Source organism: Natator depressus, chromosome 2 (assembly GCF_965152275.1).
Source record: "Natator depressus isolate rNatDep1 chromosome 2, rNatDep2.hap1, whole genome shotgun sequence".
NCBI lineage: Eukaryota > Metazoa > Chordata > Testudines > Cheloniidae > Natator > Natator depressus.
Window position 1 is genome coordinate 218,163,382 of NC_134235.1, and position 25,241 is coordinate 218,188,622.

The 25,241-nt window shown below is 38.9% G+C and overlaps 1 protein-coding gene across 3 annotated transcripts in view; it reads right to left on the minus strand.

The window, feature by feature from the left end:
- VPS50 (VPS50 subunit of EARP/GARPII complex) overlaps window positions 1-25,241 on the minus strand; it is a 193,960-nt gene that overhangs the window by 24,670 nt on the left and 144,049 nt on the right. For 2 of the 3 annotated variants that reach the window (XM_074945916.1, XM_074945918.1), the window contains exons 22-23: window positions 25,156-25,212; window positions 21,751-21,831 (exon numbers count right to left, since the gene is read on the minus strand). In XM_074945916.1, the coding sequence (XP_074802017.1) occupies window positions 21,751-21,831; window positions 25,156-25,212 (138 nt within the window). The remainder of the gene's footprint in view (window positions 1-21,750; window positions 21,832-25,155; window positions 25,213-25,241) is intronic. The other variant, XM_074945917.1, reaches the window with a different exon arrangement.

Here is a 25,241-nt window from a genome sequence, read left to right on the forward strand (position 1 = left end):
AGAAGCGGGCAGCATTATCTCCTGTAAATGTAAACAAACTTTTTTGTCTGAACAATTGGCTGAACAAGCAGTAGGACTGAGTGGACTTGCAGCGTCAAAAAATTGACATTGTTTTATTTTTGAATACAGGTTTTTTTGCACATAATTCTACATTTGTAAGTTCAACTTTCATGCTAAAGAGATGGCACTACACTACAAAACATTTCTTTTGTTTTTTTTACAGTGCAAATACTAATAATCAAAATGAATATAAAGTGAGCACTGTACACTTTGTATTCTGTGTTGTAATTGAAATCAATATATTGGAAAAAATCCAGAAATATTGAAATAAATGGTATTCTATTATTAACAATGGGATTAATTGCTCGATTAATTGCTATTTTTAAATCATGTGATTAATTACGATTAATTTTTTTAATGGTTTGACACTCCTAATATTAAGTGACAGTATGAGAAAAAGAATGAGGGCATTTTGAAAGAGGAGATGACTGGCTGGCAGGAACTATTGGGAACACTGGTGCAGCAAAGGTGGTGGCCAAAGGCATGAGAACTTAGTAACACAGTGAGGTAGGGCAGGGCTAAGTTGTGAAGGGCCCTTAAGTCAAGGTGATAGAAAGGTGAACGGGGAGCAAATCAGGAGGAATATTTTGGCAGCAGCTCTTTACTGGACTTCTTGGGGCAACATTGCAATAGTAATGGCCAGGGAAAATAAAAGTCGAGTGGGTTAGATGCAAGACCAGGCACTGGATGAGAATTTTGGTGCTGTGGGCAGAGCAGAAAGATCGGTCTTTGAGACTTTGTGTAGGAAGAAGCAGCAAGATTCAGTTACACACACCTTGTCTACAAGATAAACTGCTAGAGTAGGACAATTGCGGCTGCACCACTGTAGCACTTCAGTGAAGATGCTACCTATATCAGTGGGAGGGGTTCTCCCATTGGCGTAGATAATCCACCTCCCGGAGAGGCAGTAGCTAGATCAACGGGAGGATTCTCCCACTGACGTAGTACTGTTTACATCAGGGGGTAAGTCCATTTAACTGTGTCACTCGGGGCATGGATTTTTCACACCCCTGAGTGATGCAGTTATACTGACCTAATTTCCTAGTGTAGACCATGCCCCAGATTATGCGCCTGAGTGACTGGGAGGATGGTGGTGTTGTCCAAGGTGATAGAAGTGATTTGAAGGGTAGGAGAGAGATCAGGAGCTCTGTTTTGGCCAGGCTTAATTCAAGTTGATGCCTGGACACGCATGAGATGTCAGACACACAAGCAGAGTTGCAGATTGTGACAGAAGGAGCCACATCTAGAGTGGAGAAATAGACCTATCAATAATAAGTGTAAAGATAACAGATCACCTGATGATAGGATGTAGAGGGAGAAAAGAAGGGACAAAAGATGGAGCCAGGTGGGATCCCTGCTGAAAGTTGGAGATGAGATGAAGACCATGCACCGAGCAAAAAACTGAAGATACAGCGAGTCATGGGAGAACTAGTAAAAGACAAAATCATGAAAGCTGAGGGAACATAAGATTTTTAAAGGAAGGAGCATGGTCAATAGTAGTAGACAATCTCTCAGGAAGGGTGAGAATGGCTTATAAAAATTAACTGCACCAGCACATTATTTGAAAATGTAGCTATTCCTTTGAATTACACTCTTTACCTTCTGAATACAAACACTTTGCAACTATAAGGGCTAGAAAGTAAAACAAGAGAACCAAACAAACAATGCTTTCATTCTATGGAATATAAATTTGTCATGTAGGTTAGATAAATACCACACCCGGCGAGGAATTTTGGCACGAGTGTAGTAAACTCTTTGAGGCAGGGATCTTGATTATCTACTCAAGAGATGTCAAGCATCTCTTCACAGGCAGTACAAATTAATGAAAAATATGCCTATTCAATCCTCTACGTACAATCTAATCTTTTAAAAATACACTTTCACCCAACGTTAACATTTAAATACAGCGAAACATCAATATAAAATCCTTCTCTGCCTTCCTCCTTCCCAATTCACACCGCCTTTCAGAGAATGCTTAAATATATACATACAGTATCCTTGCAATGTTTCCTGACAGTCAAAAATATCTGTTCTACCCTCAGAAGTAACATCAATGACCAACTAAAAAAAATCAGCTGTGAAGATTTAAAGAAACTCTACTTCTCGGAAAATTGCCCAACATCGTGATGAGCTTCATCATACCACCAAATATTTACACAAAGACGACTGAAAGAACAGAGAGAGCCTATAAGAATGCACGGACTATTTTTGCTCCCTTCAAATATCCAAGGTCATAAAATGTGAGGACAAATGTAATAAAGATTGAGTGTTCCATCTTAGGTAATTCCAAGGTGTCTGCACCTTGGCATGCAAGTACTATATAAAATAAAGTAGCATGGAGTATCAGAGTCTATTTAAAATAGCTATTCTCTCCTCCTTTCCCCATGAGTTAAGAATATGTGAATGTAAGAGAATAGAAGACGTTAAGTGGTACAAGTGCCACTCCTAGGGGAACACACCCTCAAAACAATGCATCATATATTTGGACCCAACAAAGTCAAATTTGGGTTCCGCAGTCAAACTCTGGTTTATGTGCAGTATCGCACATGATGATCAGTATGGATTGGTATAGAACAGATATTCCCCTCAAGCACCTTTGAAGCCTTCCTGGATATAATTTTCTATGCCAGATTCATGAACAATGCACTTGATCTAACAGTACAGCTTATTTTTAAATACTAACAATATGTGCCCACTGCCTATCATCTTCCATACTGAACATTAACTCAGGCCCTTGCCATTACAGTAGAATTACAGTACAGAGGTTCTACTGTAACCTCAGAAAAAGAAAAGGAGGACTTGTGGCACCTTAGAGACTAACAAATTTATTTGAGCATAAGCTTTCGTGAGCTACAGCTCACTTCATCGGATGCAAATAAATTTGTTAGTCTCTAAGGTGCCACAAGTACTCCTTTTCTTTTTGCGAATACAGACTAACACGGCTGCTACTCTAAAACCTGTAACCTCAGAGTTACAAACACCTCAGGAACAGAGGTTGTTCATAACTCTGAACAAAACACTACGGTTCTTTCAAAAATTTACAACTGAACACTGACTTAATACAGCTTTGAAACTTTACTATGCAGAAAAAAATGCTGCTTTCCCTTTATTTTTTAGTTGTTTATGTTTAACTCAGTACTGTACTGTATTTTGCCTTTTGGGGCAGGGGGTGTCTCTGCCGCTGTCTGATTGTGTACTTTTTGTTCCAAATGATGTGTGTGGTTGACTGGCCAGTTGACTCTGGTATTCATAACTCTGAGATTCTACTGTGTATGTTATGACTTCAACTAATAGTTTATACAAATATGAGTTACAGACAAATAAAAATCATGCTAATCTTGTCAGATTCCAATTTCCAGACCACCAGAATGTTCTCTTGCTACTTTCTTGCACAGAAAAATGATTAGTTCCTTCGATGATCCAAATGCATATCTGTTTATATCATATTTCCTAATAGAAGCATATAAACAAGAAGCCACTTTATTTATTTAAAGAAAATTAGTAACTGAGAAAATTAGTAACTCAAGCAAATGAAGGAGCTGTAGGGATAGAATTAAATTTTATTCCAGTAATATGAAAATCAAATTTGGCCTCTCTTTCATCTGAAAGAAGTGCCACAGGGATAAATTGGGAATATATTATCTAAACAGCCAACATAAGACTTTTCCTAATTAACTATTTTTATTCTTATTTTAAAATTAGGATTATACCAAATGTTATCCTTTCCTCTGTGTGTCAAATGTTTCATTTGCATTTTTCACTAGGTTAAGAGTCATTCACATGTAGTTGTGTTATTAATTATTCTACACTACCGAAAAGCTTGCTAGGTGCTTCACAATGCAGATAAAAATTACATGGTGCCTGCCCTAATGAGTGTAATACTTAGCATTGTAAACTCTCCAGAGGGACGATATTTTAGTTCTGTATTGTGCAGTGCCTACCACAATGGGCTCCTGGTCAATGACTAGAGCTTCTAGGCACTATGGGAATACAAATAATAAATAATAATTTCAGACATTAAATTTTAAGGGACATAATCTACATCCTACATTACAGGATTAATGTACACATCAAATGTTATGATCTGTTCCTTTCTAACCACTCCCTTGTCACTCTTTCCTATAAATGCACAACTCTCGGATGCAACTCGTCCGGCCCCATGGACGTGCACAAGTCCATGGGGCCGGACGAGTTGCATCCGAGAGTGCTGAAGGAATTGGCGGCTGTGATTGCAGAGCCCTTGGCCATTATCTTTGAAAACTCGTGGCGATTGGGGGAAGTCCCGGATGACTGGAAAAAGGCTAATGTAGTGCCAATCTTTAAAAAAGGGAAGAAGGAGGATCCTGGGAACTACAGGCCAGTCAGCCTCACCTCAGTCCCTGGAAAAATCATGGAGCAGGTCCTCAAAGAATCAATCCTGAAGCACTTACATGAGAGGAAAGTGATCAGGAACAGTCAGCATGGATTCACAAAGGGAAGGTCATGCCTGACTAATCTAATCGCCTTTTATGATGAGATTACTGGTTCTGTGGATGAAGGGAAAGCAGTGGATGTATTGTTTCTTGACTTTAGCAAAGCTTTTGACACGGTCTCCCACAGTATTCTTGTCAGCAAGATAAGGAAGTATGGGCTGGATGAATGCACTATAAGGTGGGTAGAAAGCTGGCTAGATTGTCGGGCTCAACGGGTAGTGATCAATGGCTCCATGTCTAGTTGGCAGCCGGTGTCAAGTGGAGTGCCCCAGGGGTCGGTCCTGGGGCCGGTTTTGTTCAATATCTTCATAAATGATCTGGAGGATGGTGTGGATTGCACTCTCAGCAAATTTGCGGATGATACTAAACTGGGAGGAGTGGTAGATACGCTGGAGGGCAGGGATAGGATACAGAAGGACCTAGACAAATTGGAGGATTGGGCCAAAAGAAATCTGATGAGGTTCAATAAGGATAAGTGCAGGGTCCTACACTTAGGACGGAAGAATCCAATGCACCGCTACAGACTAGGGACCGAATGGCTAGGCAGCAGTTCTGCGGAAAAAGACCTAGGGGTGACAGTAGACGAGAAGCTGGATATGAGTCAGCAGTGTGCCCTTGTTGCCAAGAAGGCCAATGGCATTTTGGGATGTATAAGTAGGGGCATAGCGAGCAGATCGAGGGACGTGATCGTTCCCCTCTATTCGACACTGGTGAGGCCTCATCTGGAGTACTGTGTCCAGTTTTGGGCCCCACACTACAAGAAGGATGTGGATAAATTGGAGAGAGTCCAGCGAAGGGCAACAAAAATGATTAGGGGTCTAGAGCACATGACTTATGAGGAGAGGCTGAGGGAGCTGGGATTGTTTAGTCTGCAGAAGAGAAGAATGAGGGGGGATTTGATAGCTGCTTTCAACTACCTGAAAGGGGGTTCCAAAGAGGATGGCTCTAGACTGTTCTCAATGGTAGCAGATGACAGAACGAGGAGTAATGGTCTCAAGTTGCAATGGGGGAGGTTTAGATTGGATATTAGGAAAAACTTTTTCACTAAGAGGGTGGTGAAACACTGGAATGCGTTACCTAGGGAGGTGGTAGAATCTCCTTCCTTAGAGGTTTTTAAGGTCAGGCTTGACAAAGCCCTGGCTGGGATGATTTAACTGGGAATTGGTCCTGCTTCGAGCAGGGGGTTGGACTAGATGACCTTCTGGGGTCCCTTCCAACCCTGATATTCTATGATTCTATGAAATGAAATCTACTTCCATCTCTCCCCAGCCCTAGATTTGCACCATATGCAGGGGGAATCGCCAGAATGCCAACAAATCAAGGAGATCACCCAACATACCAGGAGATGCACATATACATCTTACTTCCTGATCCTGCAAGCATGTATGCACTTTTAATTTCGGTGAGTTGTCCCATTGAAGTCAATGGAATGATTCACATGCCTAAAGTTAAGCATGTGAATAAGAGTTTACAGGACTGGGGCCATAGCTATTAGCAAGTTATAACAGGAATGAGCAGCAAGCTCCAATTGTCAGCAAGTGCCAGAAAGTACCTAGAGAAAAATACAAAGAGCCAGATTCTCCTCTTTCTTCCACCTATTGAAAATTAGGAATCTAATTTTGAGTATCTCTCCTCCTCTGCCCTTTTAAAAAACATGCCAAAATGTTCAGAAATTGACAATAGGCACATACGGTTCCTTGGGGTGTCCCTATTTAACAATCGTTAGCTGAGGGCTTTGTAATGTAGATGTAGGCTTTGACACAGTAGTTAAATAAAATGACTATTAAAACACTTTGTTTTTCTACTGAATGTTTCTGCAAAAACATTTTAAGTACTGTGTTTTATTTTATCTTTTTTAATGAGATGTGACTTTGTCATGCCCTCAAATACATCTTATCCAGGCTCCCTAAATGTCAATGGGTATTTAGCTTGTTTAAATATCCTACATGCAATTATACACCATTAATGATGTTGAAATTTTGATTTCAAAGCATCATTTCCCTCTGAAGTACATAGGTTCATTCATAAATCTCCAAGCTTCAAAGCAAGATGAAAGATAAAAGGGACAGTTGAATATTACTAAATTAAAGCAGAGTTGCAATATAAAAATAAATAATAATAAATAATCCCAGGGATGAGATTTTGAAAGCTCCCTACGGATTTGGACCCCAGCTTTCCATTAAAATTAATGGGAACTGGACCTCCAAATCCCATAGGTATGAAACTGACAACTTTAGACAGTGGCTGATTCCACTGTGCATGCTCAGGCAGCCTGTTGACATTCAAGCCAACGAGGACGTGACAATGTTGAACGGCAGCAGGCCAGCTATGAATTTTTCATCACCTAATGGAGTTAAACATTAAATGGGAACAATAATAAAAGCACATTTCCCATTCTGAACAGTGAAAGACTTTCATTGGCAGGACAACAAATTTTTAGCCATTCTCCATCTCCTTCCAAAACATACGGCAAACTATCAACCAGGGGCATATACCAAACTAGGAAAAAAATCAGAGCAGTCACCAGTAAGAGTTGGTGGCAGCACTCTGAGGCCACCCAAAAATTTGTTGAGAACCCCTGAAGCACGCTTTTAACAAAATAGCTTAAAATTTACCAATTTAAACCACCACCACTAGCCTACATTTAAATAGCCAATACTTCAATTCATATTATTGCAAATAATCTTTTTTTCAGACAGCATGTTATTAACACCTCTACTACCTAGTTATCTTTGATAATACCTTGAAGCATAATTGTGCTCATATAGATGGGTCACTCCCATTGACCTTGGCAGGAACTGACCCTTGTCTCTGGAAGCAGAATTGTGCTCTTGGTATTTACTATATTGTTTATCAGATTAAATGTCCTAGAAAATATCTGTGAAATTCTGTCAAAACCTAAATCAAGTTATATCCAGAATATCAACTTTTTAATTATATATATTATACACACACACACACACACACACACAGTCTTCAGAAACTTTTGTTACTAGCAATTTTATACATTAACTCACTTGGCATAAAGTGAAAGATCTGTGCAGTGTTCATAAATATCTCTGCAAACCAGGCGATAAATATAAAAAAATTAAGCACCTAAGGTCTTTCTGAAAAATAAGCAGATGCATATTGCACACACAAAATTACAAAGTACTTGGGAACGCAAACAACACTCTGCACACGTAATTAGCCACTCTGCTTTGGAGACCTGTGCTTTATTCATGCATATTTTGCTGCTGCAGTTTTAGGAACAAGAGACTGATTTTCAGTGGGGCCACTATCTGGTTTCCACTTGTACATGTGAAACTTTGTGAGCATGGACATCTGCACTCTTCTAATACAAGCACCCAGCTTAGAATTTTTGTGCATGGGTAACCAGAGTCTAAAAATCAGGCGTTTCAGTTTTTGATCATTTAGAGCCCAAACTGAGACAATCAACTGACAACCAATGAATTTATTCAAATTAACAAGTTAGAAAGGCTCAGGATCCTATTCCAATTCCCTGGGCCATCTAGTCATTCAAAGAAAATATTTTGGGTTATATCTAAATGAACAAACTGAAGAAGCAGTACAGTTATGAGACTTCTATCACATATACAAAGCTAATGCTAAACCTTCCTTTTGTATATGGGCTTAGGGTTACCAAATGTCCGGGTTTTCCCAGACATTGCCTCTATTTTGATCCTCCGCCCTCCGTCTGGACAGATTTTTCAAATAAGAGGCAATGTCTGTGTTTTTTTGAGGAGCAGACATTGCAGCTCAGAAAGAACCCCAATAGGTTCACTTCCTGATGGTCCCTTTCCTGCATCTGCATCTGATTGGTCCCGCGCAGATGCCAGATCCCACCCACCCAGGGTCCCAGCCCTGGGGAGGTATAGAGCCCCACAGGGAGGCAGGTGACTGATGACTGTTGCTGCGTCCCAGGTCTGCACCAGCCACCCTGCCACCCTGACATGGAGCAACACTGCCCCCCCATCTCAAGAGTGAGGCCCCAGGTACCCCCTCCTGTCCGCCCCCCAAATACCCCTTCCAGTACATACGCACCCCTCCAATACCCCCCAAATACCCACTCCTAGTACATATATCCCTACAGGACCACCCCAAATACCCCTTTCTATATACACACCCCTCGAGCCACCCCTGGTACCACCTCCAGCACTCCCAAATACCCCTCAATACACACTCACCCCTACAGCACCCCCGAACTATATCTCCCTTTCCAGCTCCCCCTCCCCGGCAGTGTTCTCTTTTGGGGGACCTGAAACATGATAACCCTATATAAGGTTCACTTCCTCTACAAGCCATTCATTCCATACATTAAATGCCATCAGTTTCTCGATTTAGTTTTTCAAAGAAAACCATATAACATCTAAACTAAATTAAGTATTATGGTATTCCATCAGAAAAGAACCTACCTTGTAGGAATTGTGAAGCTTGCAAAGATTACCTTTTAGAAGATAAAAACATCTACACAACGTGACTAGCAGCCACCACTCTAATGAGGGGCTTAGCTCCATGAATTAAAATTAAACTGTTAAAATGGAAGTCTTAACTGCGCACAAAATAAAGATAAAAAAATTCTGAAGGGAGCAAATTGCTGTCCAGTTTAGGATACAACACTCTCTGTAAACCATGATCAAGTCTCCTCAGCCTAGTAACTAACTGCAGGCAACCATGAAGGGGCTGCATGGAGAGGCTGCATGAAGGGGCTGCATGGAGAGGCTCTCAGTATTACTATTATATATATATATATAAAATATATAACTATGTATAACTAAGTTATAACTATGTATAACTATGTATATTTTATTTTTATTACAGTGGCAACTAAGAAGCCCAAATGATGATCAGGGCCTCTTTGTGTTGGGCACTGTACAGACAAGTAACAAAGAAGAAAGTCACTGCCCCTGAGACCTAGCCATCAATGTGTCAGACAATACACTACATGCAGGCCAAACAGGACAAGGGTACGTGGGAGAATGAGGTAACAAAAATAAGTTATTTTTGTTGCATGTAGTATAATATAATGTAATTGAGAAGATTTTTATGGTACTTTGTAGATTCTGACCTACTGTTATTGCTAAAAGATCTATATTGTTGTGGGAAAATATCCACTGAAAAGAAGAATGTGTTAAAATTACATTTCCATCCAACAATGATTTCCCAAGATTACTCTTCAGTCTGCCATTCTACATACTGTATTCAAATGTTTATATCCTTCTTTCTAAGGAGTACTGCGGACTGTTCTGATTTACAGAAAATGCAGATCAAACAATATTAATTCTTAAAATATCTGATGGTGTACATGAACAAATAGGTCTGTAATGAAATATAAGTATTTTGTTATGTATAGTTTCCTCAAACAGCTCAATCTTAAGTCATTTGCAAGTACAATACTGGCATCAACAATATTAGGCAACAATTAAGCCACTGTTGATTAAACTGGTTGATTAAACTGTGCAGATCATAAAGAAGCTGTTTGGGTATCTGATGAGGTAGGGAACTGGAATTGGAAGTTTCCTCTCTAGATCATCAGTAATCATAAGTCACAACTTACAGGATGCTGGGTACTTACATAAGATGACTTGATGGCATCACTGGACTGATATTCTTATCTTTACTACTACAAAATTACACCCTTGTTGTGGGCTGCATGGCCTGAGGACTGAATGTATATGAAGACTAAACTATACACTTATTCCCCAAGTCTTCGGCACCTGAGGATGTGGGAACAAATAGATGATGGGATGGGAGGGAGTTCTCACAGAATCAGTGATTGGGGCATCGGTTTTGTGGATGTTTGTCAAGCCAGTGCCTTTGAGAAACGGTTAAATTGCTTTAAAACTCAGGACTTTTTCCATTTCCTTCAGTGCTCTTGTTAGCACCACAGCTGTACCAGCCTTTTCTGCTGACTAATATGAAGAAATGCGATCCATACAAAGCTACTTCTAAAGGGTCACATTTATGATTAATTGTATTAATCTACACCAGTGGTGGTCAACCTGCGGCCCATCAAGGTAATCTGATTGCGGGCCGCGAGACATTTTGCTGACATTGACTATCCGGAGGAACGGCCCCCCGGAGCTCTGTTCGCCATTCCTGTGGGTTGCCCACTACTGATCTACACATTTTCAAAGGTTAATTAGATATAAAGACTAGGAGGGGAAGTATTTCCCTGAAATACATAATTTGTCTAAAGCAATTTGTAGGAAAAAAGTATCAGCATACCCAGCTGTTATCTTGATTGTCATGGTTCTTCAGTTCCAAGGTTCAGGAAAAATTGCTGATCATGCACTCATACAGTCTTGAAGGATACTTATAAAGTAAATCTAATCTGCTGTAAGATTTTACTATAATAAGATAACTACTGATTCTCCTTTTCAGTTTTATTTTTGTGTACTGAGTTTTGTATAGCATTCCCTTGTTCTAAGTGCCCTCATTCTACTCCAGAAGGCAAGATTAATGAGAAATAAAGTGACCGCTAACTAAAAATTGGAGAAAATTAATTTAAAATATAAAACAGAATACTAATCCAATTCCAAGCCTATAACACTGGTGAAAGGTTTGATGTATGATTACATCTTCAACAGGGTTTAGCAGTAGCATACAGAGTTCTTAGTTTGGAAGTCTGCCAGTCCAGAAGATTTACTACTTGGTGCCTGAAAATGATATAATCAGAAGACAGCTAATCATCACAACAGTAGAAATACCAGATTCTGGTAAACATTCTAAATATTTTCCTCAGGGGTGCAGTAGAAGATTACTTTTTAACGTACTCATTGTAGGCAGCATGAGACCACTACCTTATAACATTTGATTCAACGGACATCTGAAATAAAAAACTTGACATATAGTACTTTTGACAGTGCCACATTTATCTCTGTACCAAATGCTATAATACATGCTTCTTGACTGCACTTCATTATAAGACTTCAATTATTGTAGATTCAATTTTATAATGATCCCATAACAAGTCTGGTTTTATTTCACTGGTTTACTCTAAGTAATGACATCAGAAATACTGACTCTTGAAAAAGTTATAGAAAACTTCAACACAAACAAAAAAGAATGCTACATCTTTTTAAGCCTCTTCCTCTATCATTTTTACCATTTGTGGTAATTTGAGCCTGTGTCATGCACATCTGAAGCACAGAAAGTTGAGCAATCTGATTAAGCATTTCTCACAATAGATATAGATTAAAATCCAGTGTTCTTAAATAAGCATGTACAGGGAGTCCTCAGACTTACGACGCCTGACTTATGTCAGATGCCACTTTCAACGTTTTTCAATTGACTGCCCGTTTCGCCCCAATGACGCTTGTTTTGCCCTTATGACAAAAGCCGGCAGGGAAAACAGCACACATCACATGCTGCGCCTCAGCCAGTCACTGATTGTCCTCCAGCCCTGGGCTCAGCCAATCAAAAACAAGCGGCAAGGCTACCCAGCAACAAGCTACCCTGGCTGTGGAAGCCAAACAGACAAGTGACTGCAAGGGACCCCCCTTCCAGTTCCATTCATTATAACGCGACCACGAAGTTATTTACAAGCAACTTTGTAAAAAGCACGCCCAATTCTGCACAATATGTTTCTGGCATTCTGAGCAGCTGCCTGTCTCTCTGGCTATCTGCCCAGCCTGATTTAAGACACTTAGTTGCTGTTCTTTGTGGTTCTAAAAAATATTTTTTAAATGGCAGAAAAGCATAAATCCAGTGCACTTCTAAGAAATGCAAAACAATTAATATTGAAACAAAAATGGACATTAAGAGAAAGTCAAAACGTGTGATTTTATGTTTGTTTGAATGCTGTTTACCAAATAAATATATTGATGTTGCTACATTAGTCATCTATAATTCATTTAGTATAAAAATCTGGGTTATTGTGGTGAAAATAGTGCAGCAAGCCTTGGTTCAGGAACCAATCCCCCCTTTATACCATTGATTCCTATGGGAAAAGCAGTTTCCATTTACAATGCAATTCTGAGAAACGAACTGTGTCATAAGTCCGAGGACTCCCTGTAATTCATAAATGTAAAGGATTATTGCTCCCCACCAGATGGCATACACAGATATGTACTAAAGTTATCCTTTAGGGTGGAGCTACAGAAGCTTTGTATACACTGTCCAAGGTTTTGTAGGACATGTTAAATATGAGAGTCTAAAGATCCCAGAGACAGACACAAAGCCAGTCAACCAAAATACTTGAGGAAGTAAAGTTATTTTATTCTTCAGAATGTAATTGCACTGTCAGCCACTTTAAAACATATACTTCAATTGACTTTATCTGTTAGTCTGCAAATATTTTCTTAAGACAAAGATGGCAAGTATTTATTTATAGACACAAAATTTATTACCCAATCACTATATGAGCTCCTAGCAACCTCTTTCACATTAGCTCCCGCAAGTGAAGTACGTACAAATAGTGTTGCTAAGCTGTAGATTGTGTTGGAATTTTACCAAACCTAACTATATCATTTAAATATCAAAATAATTTTTTCATTTCAGATCATGCTATACTAATATTTCTAGTGCTGCCATTAAAAAGATGTAGCTCTTTTGGGGAAAAAAAAAGATCAGTAATATCTTTTATTACTTCACCCACTTTGTCTCTCTAAGATCCTGGGACTGACATGGCTACAACTACACTGGGTACATTTATAATACAGTTCAAAATGCCTCCTTTAGTTAAGTCAAACAGGGAAAATGCAGCACCAAAAGAGCATGTAAGCACAATCCTGTAAATTGCTAAGTGCCCTCAATGCCAAGTGAAGTTCCCCGACAAGACCCACACAGTATCTCTTGAGCCTGGGCCTTATAAAGTACAAATAAGGAAAAAATAAAGATACATTCAAAGCAAGTATTACAAGAAAAAAATCTCATCAAATTGATATTAGGCAACAAAGTATGACAATAAGGGGAGTTTCAAAAGTGCCTGAAATCATTGGGGGATTGTGCTCCTAAATCCCTTAGGTGCTTTTGAAAATCTCCATCTGTGCTTAAGTTTTCAATCGGAAAATGCTGTTTCAACTACACTGAAATTTTTCACAAAATCATATTGATTCTGACATTTCTAGTGAAAACAATTTCCAAATGAAAATTTTTTATTCAATAAAATTTAGTGTAGACAAAACTTTGACATTGTTTGATAATTTCAATTTGAAAGTTTTCGTTTATTATTTTATATTACTTTTACATTATTTCATGATGAAACATTTTGTTTTCTTGAACAAAGTGTCCCCAGTTTTTTTTTTTTGAATGAAACAGTTTGACACTTTGTCTAGAAAATGAGATTAATGCGCAGGGTACTGATTAGAGCAGCAGCTATTTTCAATATCCTAGAACAGTGGTTCCTGAACTTGTTCCGCCACTTGTGCGGAGAAAGCCCCTGGCGGGCCGGGCCGGTTTGTTTACCTGCCGCCTCCGCAGGTTCGACCAATCGCGGCTCCCAGTGGCCGCGGTTCGCTGCTCCAGGCCAATGGGAGCTACTGAAAGCAGCAGCCAGTACGTCCCTTGGCCCGCGCTGCTTCCATCAGCTCCCATTGGCCTGGAACAGCGAACCGTGGCCACTGGGAGCCGCGATCGGCCGAATCTGCGGACGCGGCAGGTAAACAAACGGGCCCAGCCCGCCAGGGGCTTTCCCTGCACTAGTGGTGGAAGAAGTTTGGGAACCAATGTCCTACAAAAATCCAAGTAAACAAAAAAACTACCTTCCTTCAACAAGCAACATAGGGAAGTTACTTACTAGTAACTCGAGTGTCTAAATAATTGCCTCTGCAGATCTACACCATGGAAATTGGTTGACTTGGCCGGCTGGCCCCACAAACTGCTCCAAAGCCATATGATTTACCAGTGGATAGGCATATATTGACCAAAGATATAACATTCCAAGTTCAATTCCCTGCTCTGTCACAGGAGCTCTCCAGCTGAGAAATGGTAACAGTACTTCACATGTTACAGGGATGACGTGACAAATATATTAAAAGACTGAGTGCTCAGATACAACAGTAATAGGAGCCATATAAATATCTTAAATAGACCGTTCCAAACAGATCTTGTAAGACAGACTACCTCCTAACTGCTCTTAAGTTTCTCTCCACATTCATTATTGAACACACTTCGAAGAAGTTTTCGTCTATTAGATGTTCTTGTGCGTTGTGACACGAGGCAATCCAGCCTTTCCACGTTCATCTAATGCCATATTTCTTGCTCCTTTATAGTTTGCTTCCATGACAATGAAAATCTTTCTCAAATGCTTTCTTGTATCTGCTGTCCTCCTCTTTTCAAGCCTTCCACCAGGCGATATCCAATCAAGGGGTTGTCTAGGAATAGTTTTTACACATCTGGACAACACATCCCCACCACTCCAACTTTCTTTCTCCAATCATTCATTGTCTCTACAATCTGCTGGCCAGTCCTTGTAAACACATCTACGTTGGTTACTTTATTCCACCAGTATCCTTTGCACCAAGTATCCTTTGCAAGCATCTCAGGTGGAATGCATTAAGTTTACCATTAAGATTCTAGCATTTGCCAAGTTTCAGAAGCATATATCAGTGTGGATTTAACAACGGCATTGTATAACTTGGTCTTAGCTCTTGTGTGAATCTCCTTATTTCTCTAAATATTTGCCAGTCTCAAAAGATTCTACTTGCCTCCTCATTTCTTGCTTTCACCTCCTCATGGTGTTGACAATCAGCACTATTTGTGCTTCCAACATATACAAACTCATTAACCATGTGTATTCTTCACTATCAATCATATATGCATCATCATTGCTGACATCTCTTTAAAATGATCATAACTTTCATTTTCTTTTGGCTGATTCTTAATCCTACTTTGGCAGCCTCACATCTGACGTTGGTAGTGGTCTTTTCCATAGCATCATCATCTGTGTCTCACAAAAAGTCATCTGCAAAGTCAAGATCTTAAGTTTTCTTCTACTCCACATAATTCCTGCATCTTCCTTTAATGCTGCTTTTAGCATCACATGATCTATCACAATGCAGAAAAGGAGAGGTGATCAAATGCAGCACTTCTGCATTCCAGTAATGGTATCAAACCAGTCAGTCTCTTCACTGTCCTAACATAGCATTTTGAGCTTTCACACAGCATCTTAGCCATTAACACATCTTTCACAGGGACTATAAATACAATTATCATAAATATAAAGGGAAAGGTAAACACCTTTAAAATCCCTCCTGGCCAGAGGAAAAACTCTTTCACCTGTAAAGGGTTAAGAAGTTAAGATAACCTCGCTGGCACCTGACCAAAATGACCAATGAGGAGACAAGATACTTTCAAAGCTGGAGCGGGGGAAAAACAAAGGTTCTCTCTGTCTGTGTGATGCTTTTGCCGGGAACAGAAAAAGAATGGAGTCTTAGAACTTAGTAAGTAATCTAGCTAGATATGCGTTAGATTCTGTTTTGTTTAAATGGCTGATAAAATAAGCTGTGCTGAATGGAATGTATGTTCCTGTTTTTGTCTCTAGAAGGATTCTCTATGTTTTGAATCTGATTACCCTGTAAGGTATTTACCATCCTGATTTTACGGAGGTGATTCTTTTTACTTTTTCTTCTATTAAAATTCTTCTTTTAAGAACCTGATTGCTTTTTCATTGTTCTTAAGATCCAAGGGTTTGGGTCTGTGTTCACCTATGCAAACTGGTGAGGATTTTTATCAAGCCTTCCCCAAGAAAGGGGATGTAGGGTTTGGGGAGGATTTTGGGGGGAAAGACATTTCCAAGCGGGCTCTTTCCCTGTTATATATTTGTTAGATGCTTGGTGGTGGCAGCAATAAAGTCCAAGGCCAAAAGGTAAAATAGTTTGTACCTTGAGGAAGTTTTAACCTAAACTGGTAAAAATAAGCTTAGGGGGTTTTCATGCAGGTCCCCATATCTGTACCCTAGAGTTCAGAGTGGGGAAGGAACCTTGACAACAATCTGAAATCTATAATTCAAGACTAATCTTCTCTGATTGAAAGAGGGTAAAGATGTGATTTATATATGATCTTTTCAGTCTAAAGCCTGCTGGCTCAGTACACAGTTTTTCTTCTCTGACCAGCTTGATTCTGTTCAATAGCACACTACAGAACACTTTTCTGGGTATGGAAAGTCGTGTTATTCCTCACCAAAGGTTGCACACCAGTGGGGTGGGCTTTTTTTTGGTAATTTACAGATCACAGCTGTCTTCCACTCCTGTGAGTAGAAATCTTTCTTGCAAATTATATTACAAAGTGTATGAAAATGTATGTATTTCACGTACTACCTCTTTCAGTTTTAAACATTTCAGCAGTGATCTTATCTTGACCAGGTGCTTTGCTGTTCTTTTAGCTGCTTAATTGTTTCTTCTATTTCTGCTTCTGACATTTCTACCAGTGAAATCTTTAATTGTGCACCTTCTTCTTTGTATCTATCAATTGGAATTGTTGGCTCTGGTTCATTGAGTACTTCATTAAAATCTTCTCACCACTGTTCCTTCTGTTCTGCTTCCATTGCTAACAATCTTCCATCTTTTGTTTTTACAATACCATTGTGACTCGAACCATGATGATAATTGCTTACACACCCGAGAATTGCCTGACTCATGCTTTTTCATCTTCTCTCACTTTTTTGTCAAGCCATTCTTTCTGATCCAACTTAATTATTTTTTTCTATGTCTTCCTGTTGCAGCATCATTGACCTATGCTTGCCTCATTTTTAAGGCTTTTCTTTCTTGAATCAACTTTCACGTGCTTGGCTGTATCCTCTCTTCTTTCCTTGATCTTCTTGGTCCAAGTGAAATTTTGGCAGCTTCCCAGTAAACATATCTAAAGTGAGCTCTTTGTTATTCTATATAATCATTCATTACTCATAGTTCTTGGAATCCATTTGAGAGCTTGATTTTAAAATCCTCTCTCATTCCGAGGTCAGACAGTTTCTTCACATCAAATACCATCTCTTTTCTTATAGTTTTTTTTTTAAACCATTCTGACATGATAGCAGTCACTTTCTGTAACAGCAATTGTAGGCGACTGTGTAACCAGCACTGATCTTCTCCACCATGTGCTGATGGCAATGTGACCCGATTGTTTCTCAGTGATTTCCATCATTTGATTGCCATGTTAGTTTCTTTCTTCCAAGAAGGGAAAAAAGTGTTTTACCCCCTGCATGCACAGGTTATACATACTACACAATTTAGTAAATCTATCACCACAATCTGCTCACCCCCCAATTCCGCGTTTAACCATGAAATGCTCGTAGCGGAGGTTGTCTCTATGAACTTGTGCATTCACATCATCCATAAACAGAATGACATCATAAGCATGCGTCTGATTTAGTACTGTCATGCTCTCTGCAGTGGTTCATGACAGTGAGTGCCAACCTTAGGGCACGCTGTCTAAAAGCAGGGCAGACGCCCAAAACTGATAGCATGTTCTATAACTACATTTCATCAACCCAGTAACAAATGTGAACTCCTGGATCACTGTAACACTCTTACCATGGAGTCACAGACAGTCCCCTGTCAAATGCAGGCAAAATACACTTAGTGATAAATGGTCACTTACACCAAAAATCACAAAATATTCAGGTTGCTTCTAGTTCTAAGAGACCAGTCATTTACCAGAGGTCAATCTGTACCTTAAATCTCACACCAAAAACATCGCTGGTTACCAATCCAACCATAAACTAAGGATTTATTAATTAGGAAAAAGAAATGAGAGTTATTTACACGTTAAAACAGGCAACATATAAGCACAAATGTGTTACAGTGTATGGTTCCAAAAAGGTGACAGAGATATAGTAGTCTGTCCAATGAATGTCTTTTAGGGCAAATCCAGGTTGACCCTGGATATCCGTTTTTGTTTCTCAGCTCCAGCCCTTGTAAGAGTCCAAAAAGCAAAGAGAACTATTTCTTCTTGTGAGCATCTTTATATGCCCTTCCCCCAGAGTTCAAACCGATTGGACAAGTGCTCCTGGACATAAGTTCTTCCTCGGCAGATAGGGCAATCAACTGAGTTTTTGTCCTAAAATAGCCCATTCAGTTTTGATAGTCCTTTTTGATTACAACTCTTGCTGTCTAGGTTCACAAGTTCAGATCAGGCATTTTTACAATTATAAAGCAAAACCTACATATTATCTTACAGCATGGGGTATAGACATTGCAAGCAAGATTAATGCATGCAGCAACTTACAAGCATTTTATAGGGTCTAAACACTGAACACATCTTTACAAGTCTAACATCTATCTTAAACAATATTAACATACTGGTGAACTGGTCTGGTTTCCACCTATGAATTTGTCAGTGCTCAGCAGACACCTATAGCCTTGGCAACAGCTGGCACATGGTTTACCAGCATCACAAGTACATCTTGCAACTTGCTGTAGAATGCATCCTTTACTTGTTCATCATGGTCATTGGTAGGTACATAACACTGGATGATAGTTATATTAGTATAATTCGTGAGTCAACTGGTTTCCATTCCTGTAGATCTTGTGTTGCCTTTTTGCTGAGGAGTACTCCAACTCCCTCTATATGGGGTATCATCTTGCCTTCCTGAATAGAGTACTCTGATATTATATGAATAGAATTGTCCATCTCATTTAGCTCACTCCAAGAATGCTAATATTGAACTGAGTCATTTCTCAAATTACTTTACTCAGTTTCCCAGTGAGACATAGTTCGCATATTCCAGCACCCCAATTCTAGTTTTAGCTATTAGGATCTTGTTTCAGGTGATGAACTTCCTCAAGGGTTGGTTAAGCCCCTTCATAACTCCATTTAAACTCATTTGTTGTTGATGTAATGATTCTGAGAGGCTGAGACAGATTCACTTAGTCACTTAGTTGTGTCTCTAACAACATACGGAAGGGGTTTCAAAGGCACAAAAGGCCCCACTCCTAATGAAAGTCAATGACAGTTGGACATCTATCTCCCATCGTCCGGCTGTGCTGGAAGGAGAACAGGCAACACTGGATTTGGTTTAATTAAACCAACTTTATTCTTAAATGTCTGGGAGTACTGGGGCAGATAAAAGTATACAGTGCAGGTAATTCCATAATCATTTCAATACATACCTAGGGGCTTCTGTCAGCCCTCCCCCTTACCCATCCTGGTCCCCAGAGAACCTGCGGGACCATACCATCCTCGCACTTTGAATGAGGGTTCGGGGGGGGGGGGGTAAAAGGAGGGTTGGGATGGCTCTCTGCTGAACCAGTCATAGGAGCCCCAAACGCTTCCCCCCATTTCCACTCTTAAATAACACGTCCTTTAAATCATTTACCAATCCACTTTATCTAATCACTGTACCCCTTCCCTATGGGGCACTGGACATCTGCCCTATGTTTACACTATGAGTTGGGACATCATAGCCTAACTCCCGTTTCATGTTTGCCCAACTAAGCCCCCTGAACCAGCTCCAGAAAAGGTGACCCACCCTATTTAACCTTGGCCTATCTGGCGGTGAGGGAAAAATTCCTTCTCAGCCCCCAAAGAAAGGAGCAACTAGCGTAGTGCGTGCAGCGGTTCCTGACCAAACCCAGTATTTCACTGCTTCCATGGATGGGAGGGTGAGAGTTGCTCTGCCTGGCCCAGGTAATAAAGGACTTTTCCTGCACTGGCAATATATAGTCCCCACTCTCTTCCAGTCACCTGCAGGGAGATGGATCAGCATCCCCACACTGACCTGGTCTGCCACTTCAGCAAAAAGTCACTCCCCGGCTCTCTAGCCCTTAAAGGGGCACACACCTTTTCCAACTAGCCAGATAATGGCCCCCACTGCTAAATGTGCAGTTAGGTCATGTGTGTCTCTGGAAAATTGTGGCTTTACAAAATAGTAAAACTGAATTTTTGGGTATGTTACAATACAAACCATTTAAGACAGAAGTTGTAGGAAATTATTTCAGGGTCATGCCTCAAGTGTTTACATTTCAAAGTAGAAGGAAATAAAAGGTTTATAAACTTTATTAAGATGATGTTTAAAAAAAGTGAACGGTACAGAGTTTAAGTGTAGAAGTTTCTGGTTATCAGGGAATAATGTACAGATTATCAAGGGGTGCGAAGTTCAGCATAAGGAATACATAATCTGCAATATCCCCGATTGGGGGTAAAAGGTTAACGGGTCAAGTACAGACATTGAGATATGAGGGTATGTTGTTCATATAATGGCTATGTTCAGGTTTGCAGTATAATGAGTGGATACAATGATGAGGATGGATTGATCCTCCTAAAAGCACGATTCTTCACTCCTTTGCTACATTTCTACGTTTTTTGCTCTCCAGTTGCATTGCACAACCCTAACATTTAATCACCTACATAAAAGGCAAAACTTCTCATATTTGCTACTCCCTCAGAGTACTACAAAGTGTAATCTACTGCCAGTCTAATGCAAATATGGTATTTATTTACCCTTTTTCATGAAAAACAAATGTTAAAATGACTCATGGCATCTATGTTGTCACATGTATGGCAGGAAAAGTGACAATATGTAAGTTGTGAGAAATGAATTATATATCTTTTTTCCTCAAGACTAAGCTGTCATTTAAAAGTTATACCACTGAAAAAAATCTGTTAAGCTGCTATCACAGATGTACATACTTTTCTCAGGGATTTAACTGTGTGAACATTTAGAAGGCTTGCCATTACTTTATGTAAAAACCTCTTAGAACAGTAAGTGCATTAGAAATGGTGATGGGGATTAAAGAAAACAATCAGTTTAAAGTCTAAACTTTAGACAGGATGAATTACCATTTGAGTGATTTAATAAAGTACTTACCACGCCATTACCATCTCTCAGTCTCCTTTTGTTGTAGGTAAATTCTACAACAAACCATGATCTTGCTATTCTTCTACAAGATTTTTAGCAATGAACTTTGTAAGTAGGATGCTGGGTATCAGTTTAAAAACATCATAGCCTCCATTCTCCAATTTCATTAGACGTAAACAAGAAGAATGAGCTTTAAACACAAGTTTTAATGGTAACAAATGTTAAAAGTTAAAAGTTATTACTGAAGCATAATTAAATTAGGTAAGAATCTGGGAGTTTCATATTAGTTTTGTAGATAAATGCAAAGTGATTTTGAACAAAAACTCACCTACAACTGCAGGAAATCTATTACGATATTCTTATCATAAACAGAGTGTGGGGAAAGGTAAAATTAATGAACCATATTATATACTAACTGCCATACTTTTTACAATATGCCTCCTTTATTTCAACAAACATTAACAAATTCCAGTTTCTTACCAGATCAATCAGGCTCTCCTGTATCCTGTTTAGTGTAGTGCGCAGCCTGCTACTACTAAGACCCAGTCCTGTTGATTCAAACTGAAAAAAAACCCAATATTCTAAGTAAACACAGGCAAGGACAAAATTTTGTGTTTTAGTTTAGTGACTAACAGAACCAACAAAAAGTTCACGTTTTGTTCAATACAATATACTTACGTATAGTTTCAGCACATAATTGCAACAAAACCAAAATGAAAAGAAGAAACATGCAGAAGATCACTGCACCCAACATTACACTGATGTAAAGAATGAACAGTGCTCAGTTCACAAAGATGACCATATACAATTCAAACTGACAAATGATTATCCACTTTGTCAGGGGGATACTTGCCAGAATATTCTCTTGGATTGTTTTAAAATGACTATATGCTATAGAATGACTGCAGGCATAGGAAACAATGACTTTTTGTTCCCACAGACAAGCAAGAGAGAGACATCACACAATGGCACATCATACTATGCTGCCTGAGAAATTAATACATCACAATGTAGAATGATCATGTTTATTTACTTTTCACAAACTACATTATCTTCCATAATCACTTGTTTAATATCAACTTTCAGTTGTATAATTATTTTCTATCAATCTTTATGAAAGTCATTTTTATTACTAAAAGAATAGGAGTACTTGTGGCACCTTAGAGACTAACCAATTTATATAGCATAAGCTTTCGTGAGCTACAGCTCACTTCATCTTTTTGCGAATACAGACTAACACGGCTGCTACTCTGAAACCTATTTTTATTACTGAACATTTATTATGATCAAGCTAGGAAATGTGTCATCTTCATGCTCTGCACAGGGCCCAGAGTTCTATGGATCAGATCCTCTGCTGGTCTAAGTCAGAATAGCTCCACTAACTTCAATGTCACTGCAATATTTGCTCCAGCTGAGGATCTGGCCCAACATGTTTAGATTAGCATAGCTTAATTTTCACTCCAGAAGAGAAACATATTACCAAACAGAACAGCTCAACCAGATGAAATTACAATGGAGATGGAAAAACTACAAAACATACATGTATATCCAGGGTCCACATGATCTAGAAGTACCAAGATATGGTACTGGTATGTGTTTCACACCAGAAAAATAATTTTCTGAACAATGTTTAGACACTGCTGTCCACTGTGTTGGATTCAATACTATAAAGCTTTTCCCAGACTGCATCTGGGTGAGAAATGATCAGCAATGTTCAAGTGGTTTCCACAAATCAAAATAATTTTTATACAAATTTTACTCATTTACCACCTACACTGCATTTTAAAGGAGAATTATATAGCAAGAGTGTTTTCACCCTTTATTGCTTCTTCATGGTGAATAGTGGCAGCCCCCATTTAAAAAATAAATAAAATATTTTTCTGCTTGATTTTTACTTTAGAAATATCAAATCTTAGCTTTCTTGATGTTGCTGGAGGATGGAAGAACAAGAGAAATGACATAAATCGAAGGCTAATATTCTTTCTTTGTTTTTGTTAAACATCTGCTTAACTGCCGATCGGGAGAAAATACTTCTTTGAGAGAAACGCCACAGTCCTCCTCTAAGAGAGGACTGAGAAAGCTCTGGCTCCAGATCCAGGGTCCCCCAACAAGAACAGAGCAGTCAAGACTTGATACTATTCACATATCTAAGGTAAAAACAAGCAGCAGAAAGAAAACAGTTTGTTTTTTCTTTAAAAAAAATTATGCTACCACAAAGAAAAGGAGGCACAAACATGTTTTCCTTTGTTCGCTTATAAAAACTTTGTCCAGCACCAGAATTTCCCTAGTACATACTTAGTATTTTGCTTATCCCTTTTCTTCCAAATTATACTGTAAGCTTCTTGACAAATTAAGAACTTATTGATTGTAGATGTTTTTGAAAAGACTGACAACTTATCAGTTAAAATAGTAAGTACATCAACAAATTCGGACAAATAAAGGTGAGTGCAATTTTAAATAAATCTCTATGAACAAAAATGTTATGATGTATTAAAGTCTCTGCCTTTTTTCCCTTCAAAAGACTATTGGATTTCTATGCAAGGGACGACCAGTTGTAAATCAAAGGGAAAAAATATCCAGAGATCTGTAGAATGTATATACATACTTCTATAGGGAACATGAGATGAGCAGTCATCAAGGATAGGACCATGGTGAATTCATCAGGTAGAGCATATTATATCAGTATTCAATTGTTTTGCACATGGCCTGCACCTTCATGGGAATTTTTACAAACCATGTATGCCAGACAGAGGATACATTATTTCCAACCAAATTACTGATGACCTAGTAATTGATAAGCGATGGAAAAAAAGCAGAGTGCCAAGGGACTTATAGTCAAACTTTGCTAATCAGCACTTCGCTAAGCTTACTTGTCTGCACAAAAATGACTGGTTTCTCCCCAACTGTCAGTAATAATTAAATAGCAGATGTTTATTAAGGCTCTGACTAAGATTTCACTAGAACAAATGCTGAAGTCACTCACTGAAGTCAACAGGTTTAAGCAAGACCCAGGCACACAAATTTTATGAAATACACACTACATTTACTGCTATAGTTTATTGCTGTTATACTATCTACATTACTATCAATTAAAACTAATCTATAACTAACAAAATGCATTAACAGTTTATTTTGGGATGTATGCCTGTGTGTGTTCACTTAATCGTTACTTAGTAAAATTCATTAATTCACAAGTCATTACTGAGGTTCTAGTGCATCAGGTTCTGCCATGATTTTACAGAAAGGTGAGGAAAAACCGATTTAATGCACATGCGGAGAAAGAGAAAAGTGTGAAAAATGGTATTTGAAGTGGTATTCTGCCCCTCTCAGTGGATAATGCCAGGTGCTCAGCACATGAGATAACTTTCCCATAATATATATAATTAAATAATAATAGAAACACTCTGAGTTATGAAAATCACAAATGACTGGACATAATGTATCTAGAGTCAGCACACTGTTCTGAGAATTTAAACACCAGTTTCTCTCTGACTAATTTACTGCATGTGCATTTTGCCTTCCTAGTCATTCAGATATGTGCTCTAACAAACATGAAGTGTAGAGACAAGATTCACAATGAATTTAGACCACTCAAAGCAGTCACATTATCAGCATACTTCTAATAAGAACCACAGTGGCATGTGTTTTAACAAGAATGACAGTTACTAGTCTAAATCACATACCACTACCCATCTCTACTCCTTAAAGAATTGTAAAAAAAAAAAAACTACATGAGGGTTAGGACATCATGGCAGCATTACAAGAGGGTTTTTTAAATTTATAGGCCCTTTGTAAGCAGTATGTTTCCAAGGAAAAAGTTTATCAAACAACAATTAGGCACACTACAGTAACAACACAATTTTACCCATCTGCTATAATGTTTACCTGCCTAGCACTGTACTGTTCCCTGCTAGATGTGGGAAGTGAAGAACTCTGTACAGGCTTTAAAACACAAAACAGGAGGTGCAAAA